This window comes from Doryrhamphus excisus, chromosome 15 (assembly GCF_030265055.1).
Source record: "Doryrhamphus excisus isolate RoL2022-K1 chromosome 15, RoL_Dexc_1.0, whole genome shotgun sequence".
Lineage (NCBI taxonomy): Eukaryota > Metazoa > Chordata > Actinopteri > Syngnathiformes > Syngnathidae > Doryrhamphus > Doryrhamphus excisus.
In genome coordinates, this window is record NC_080480.1 from 9,339,353 (window position 1) to 9,345,000 (window position 5,648).

The 5,648-nt window shown below is 39.6% G+C and overlaps 1 protein-coding gene across 2 annotated transcripts in view; it reads left to right on the forward strand.

The window, feature by feature from the left end:
• Positions 1-1,097: 1,097 nt before the first annotated feature.
• Positions 1,098-5,648, forward strand: part of gspt1l (G1 to S phase transition 1, like) — a 10,673-nt gene continuing 6,122 nt past the window's right edge. Inside the window, exons 1-3 of one of the 2 annotated variants that reach the window (XM_058049935.1) lie at positions 1,098-1,546; positions 2,392-2,436; positions 5,127-5,375. In XM_058049935.1, the coding sequence (XP_057905918.1) occupies positions 1,354-1,546; positions 2,392-2,436; positions 5,127-5,375 (487 nt within the window). In that variant the 5' untranslated portion in view covers positions 1,098-1,353. The remainder of the gene's footprint in view (positions 1,547-2,391; positions 2,437-5,126; positions 5,376-5,648) is intronic. The other variant, XM_058049936.1, reaches the window with a different exon arrangement.

Consider the following 5,648-nt stretch of genomic DNA (forward strand, 5'->3'; position numbering starts at 1 on the left):
CATGCGTTAATGACGATAAAAAAATGTAACGTAATTAATGAAATAAATTAGTTACCACCGTTAAAGTGGTATTTTTGACAACCATACAAAAAATATAAGAATAAATACAAAAATTAAATGAAACGGTAATAGAACTTACTTTTCCCCTTAAGTTGTCTTGCAGGCAAAGGGCGACATTTTCTCCTCGCAAATCTCTTTGTAATAGCGCACAAAATCCACTGCCCCTCTGGCAGTCCTTAGGATTCACTCTTCTTAAAGGAAAGCTGCACTTTTGGAATTTTGTTTTAAGGACCCACAGTCCTTGTGTGAAACGGGAACATATATACGTTTTTCTGTGTCTAAATATGTGAAATCAACTAAAAAGACAGCTGAAAATGCACGTCATGGAAAGCCCCTATCCTCGCCTAGTCATTCTCACAACTCAGGCCTACTGAAAGGCAACGCTACATATTAGAGCTGCCGCTACTGCTGTAGTGTTTTGCTTTTGAGTTTTGTTTTACTTTGTGGATGATGGGTGAAATTCCCAAAAAGCGCAGCTGGGATCAAAAGAGAACCCAATATTGGTGGTCTCCTCTAAGCTTTGAAAAAATGATCTGTTATTTGTCTCCAATGTATACATATGTACATGCAGTTGGGGCAAGAGTTTCTTGAAATCACAATATAAATGAGTAAATCATTCTTTATTTAAATCATCATTCTATTACAAATTGATTTTGTACAACATATATTTATTTCTATTTCAATAAATATTGATTTTGAGGAGTGCCCTCAAAATGAGGTGATGGGAATTACAGAATGGAAAGAGACATCGTAGCAGTATCGTATGTTTTGACAAAATATCGAATATGTGCACACTTGCTATTGCCAAGTGTTTTTTTTAACATTTTATTGTGTGTATTTATTTAAATTGTATTAAATATAATTTAAATATGAAAAAAACAAAAAAATCTAAACTTGTCAGCTAAAACTAAAGCACCACCTTCAATTTCAGGGAAGGGACTCATCAATTAAATCTTCTGCTGGAGAGAAAACCTGCGGTGCTTCGGCCCTCCATTGACAAATGTGGTATACTTCATATCCCAGGTGTCACTGCGGGCAGTATTTCCGGTGGGGGGTGCGCACGAGCTTCCAGCAGCAGACTGGCGGAGTGCTGAGTCTAATAGTCTCTTTGGCGTCTACATTGGTAGAAACCGGCCGCTACCTTGGGTCGGATTGAAAACATTCCTCCCTGGGTTGGGACGCTTTATATCGGTCAAAGGTGTGACCTGAACATTCAGGGTTTGCGTGGAGACTTACGCAGCCCAACAACGACGTCGCTCAAATCTCACTATAGTGAAAAATCCCAAACCCACGATGGACCAGAGAGACACTGCCCCTGATTCCTGGGAACAAGAGGACGATGTGGAGGCCACAATCGACGGACAACTTGAATCCGCTTTCACAACGTTGAATGTGAACGCAAAGCCCTTTGTTCCCAATGTGAATGCCGCTGAATTTGTCCCTGCGTTTGCCGTGAAAGCACACTCGGAAAATGTCGACTCTGTGGGTAAGCTGGCTGTCACGTTTGGGCTAGCTAGCTTAGCAAGAAGCGAGTAGTTCAACATGGACTGTGCTGACGCTAACACGCTAGCCTCTGAGCAAACACGCGCTCGTGTCCGCTAACTCCGGTGTCATTTACTTTTATTCAATGGAGAAATGTCTGGTGCCGTGTGATTATTTTATCACAGTCTAGCTTGTCTGTTAATTCAATTTTAGATTATTGTTTTTATCACATTGTCATTTTTACAGAGTAGTGTTAAATGTCTCGTGGGGACCTCGACCGGCGTTAGCATGTTAGCAGTGAATGCTAAGTAGCTTGTGTGTTAGCTCGTGTGGTTTCATTCTTGAACCGGCCCGTTATTCTTAACCCAACTTAAATCCGTTATTCCCGCTAACGGTGCACTGCGAAAGCAACATGGGCAATGGATAAAATGAACTGTTATCCGATTGAAAACTAAGTTTTTTGCATAGCTAGCATTTTTGGTCTCTATTACGTGTGGACATTGCTGTGTTGTGTGACGTGGATATTACACATTGCAAAAGAGGCGACGTAATGATGACTATATGAATCATTGCTTGGGGCCAAAAAGACAACACAAAATGTGCTAATGGCACATCAATCAAGTCAATGTGGTGGTGTTGTAAAGTAATTTGCATGACTGTTGAATTTCATTTAAGTGAACTTTTTTTTTTACTAATGAGAAAGTATTATTCTCTACCTGTCTAACATACACGCCTACATTTATACTTCAACTTCTGACTCAAACTTTATTATAGGGAAATATGCATGTTGTACCTCAATATATTGCATTAGCAAAGACAATGAAATAATAAAGCATGTTGTTTTTTCAGTTGCTGCTGAAAAAATAGCGAACATGGAGGTGGCAGAAAGTGCTGGTATGTATGGCCTGTGTGTGTGTTGCAAGCGTTCAAGCAGCAACACTGTCTTGACATTTGTAGTCTTACACTGGACGGAAAGGGTAAACAAAAGCCCTCCTATACGACTGTAAGGTTTGTCAAATTACTCAAAACTCAAAACAGTTTTCAATTTTGCCTCGGCATTACCAACTTAATGTACATTTGATACATTTGACATCTGTTATATGAACCCGACATATAAACCGAAAATATAGACACTACTTTTTGCTCCCATCTTTAATGAGCTCAAAACAGCTAAAACTTTATCTGTCTACTGAAAAACTTGTTTCTCTCAAATGCTGTTCCCAATCTGTCTGCTTTTTTGCTGAGATAATCCATCCACCTTTGCAGTATGGCATAAGATACTGATTAGACAGCATGATTATTACACAGTATGATGTGCATTTACTTTAACATCCTGATATTGCACAAACATGGACAATCTTAAGTTTTATTAACATACATGCTCGCAAACGTGCACTTTCTCCTTATAGGCACCACACAGGCAACGCCACATTCATTTTTAATGGAACCTGCGCCACAGGTTGGTTATCCAAGCAACAAGCAACATTTGTGTGTTAAATTTTGTGCTCCTGTATGTCATCGTGCACATGCTGGCTTGCTATGCGATTCCAGAAAGTTGAAAAATGTTAAATTAATGTTATGAATTACGTTATCAGTGTTATCAGTTAGCCACCTATTGCGTTGCTGCGCATGTGTGTGCATGTTTCTTTTGACACCAGGAGTAGGAATTGTGTGTGTGAAGTGGTGATGCTCCTAGTAGCTAATAGGGTATGCCTCACACAAGTACACTACACTGGAGCATCTAGTGGCTTAAATGTGACATGACACAATGATCTTTGAATGATAATTTTAATTGTTTTCAATTTCAAAAAAGGTTGATTATTATTAGCGCAATTATTGACCAGCAACATTTATTGTGACAGACCTTAGATGACCAAGTTACAAGTGAAAGGCCTTACTATCATCTCATGTCAGATTAGCACAAGCATGTTGCTGTACCATCTGAAAGATGAAAATATTCAATTCCTAACAGTACGTAGTAGAAGTACAGTGTTTCCTGAATACTTTTCATTCATTCGCCATTCAGTCACAATGCAAATATAGACACACAACCATTCACACTCACATTCATACCTATGGACAATTTGGAGTTCGCCAAATTTGATGGATTGTCATTATTATTTCCTTTCATGTACAGGGGAAACACACCTCATTTGTTCTGTGCCGAGAAATTGAGTGTCTCTCATGGGTATGAATACTTTTGCAACCCACTGTAGTGGCCACATTCGGTTACCGGTGCTGTAGAAAACGCCAAAATGCTGAAGCTACTTACCATTGAGAGACTTCTTGAAGTAACCGCTTTTGTGGCGGGGTAAAACTACCCCTCTGTGATGTCACAGAGGGACGAGCTTCCTTATATGGGTCATAGTAAGGAAGCACTTTGACCGTGTGACCAATCACATCAGATTGGGAGCCCGGAGGCCACCGTGGGTGGAATAAATTAAAACAGACTATTTTGGCAGGAAGCACAAATCAAAGGAAATACTGCTGGAATAGGTGCAGATTCTGCAAAATCTAAAATGTTTTCTGTGCGGGTTATTGTGTGTAGCTGCTCTATAGGAGACCATATTTCAATACAAAGGGTCGAAAATGAGCATGGGTACCCTTTAAGACATAAATAATACGGTGGCATCGGGGGTTCAGAGTTGAGTTTCATCTTGGTGTGGGTTATGGCCACAACAGTAGTCCGTGTTTTATTAGCGATTATTGTGCCTGTTGTGAGATAATTCAAACGTGCAATAAAAGCCATCAAGCCTGGCACTTGTTTCACTGAACTTAACAGTAGCATTAATTAGCTTGATTAATTAATGCTTAATTTAAACCAAAAAAATCAATGACAGTTTATTAATTATGCATGTATTTTGCCTAATCATTGGACATATTAAGTCCTGAAATGTATTTAGTATACTATTGGATAACCATGAGTGATAGAGTGAAGCTGGGAAGCACAAAGTGGCGGGGGACACAATTGCTGAAGAAGTGTTTGCATGGCCAGCATACTCACTGAATAGGCCACCCACTGAGGATGTTTGGGATGCTCTGGATTGGCGTATATGACGGTGTCTTCAGTCCCAGCAACTTCACAGTTTGAAGAGTAGTGGACCAACATTCCACTGGCCACAATCAACAACCTGATCGACGCTTATGTGGAAGAGCTGTATTGTGTTTCACTTTGTGAGGCAAATGGTGGTCTCACCTTCAAACTCCCACCCAACACAATTTATATGCACACTTTGCCAAAAGTGGCCTTTTGGCATCTTCATATATTTAACCTGTGAGGTGGATGGATTATTTTGGAAAAGGTGCTCACTAACATATGTGAACAGTATTTCATAGATATGCATTTTGTTGGAATTAAAATGTTTAGATCTTTCAAATCAGGGCAAGAAAAAAGTGTGCAAACCAAGTGTTTGTGTGTGTGTAGGCCTGTATGTGTAAATATACTGCATGCACCGAAAAAAAAACTTGAATATGGATATCAGCGATTCATACTCATAAATATGTATCAATGACTTTGTAAGTGAAATTTACTACAATTAATATTTCGTAATGAAACAATAAGTCCGAAATATTTGTCTTTGCAGCTCCCATGGAGAACGGCGACACAGAAATGACCTCAGAGGAGCCATGGGACCAGAAAGAAGCTGCTAACGAGGAGGAGCCAGGAGGTGGCTGCTGTGGCGACCATGGCCCAGTGGTAGTAGCGACAACTGAGGAGACGGGGTCAGAGATGATGGAGGAGGAAGAGGAAACGCCCATTCCCAAAGTTCCACCTACGCAGTCGGATGCACCTAAGAAGGAACACATCAATGTTGTGTTCATCGGGCATGTAGGTCAGTACACATAAATACAAAATTGTTGTATGTACATGAAAATATGACTGGACAAACTCTGTATTTTACAGAGTTACAATGAGTTAAATGCAGGTGTTGTGAAATGTTTATTGTTAATTAAAAATTACACTTTTTGGAACATTTTCACTTTGTCTGAGACTAAAAACTAATTTATGATAATACATAATAGTGTAATAGTGTAACATGTTTTAGTCTAATTAGTGACTACGTATCATGGCAAGCCACGCCTCTGTTATGACAAAGAATATGACA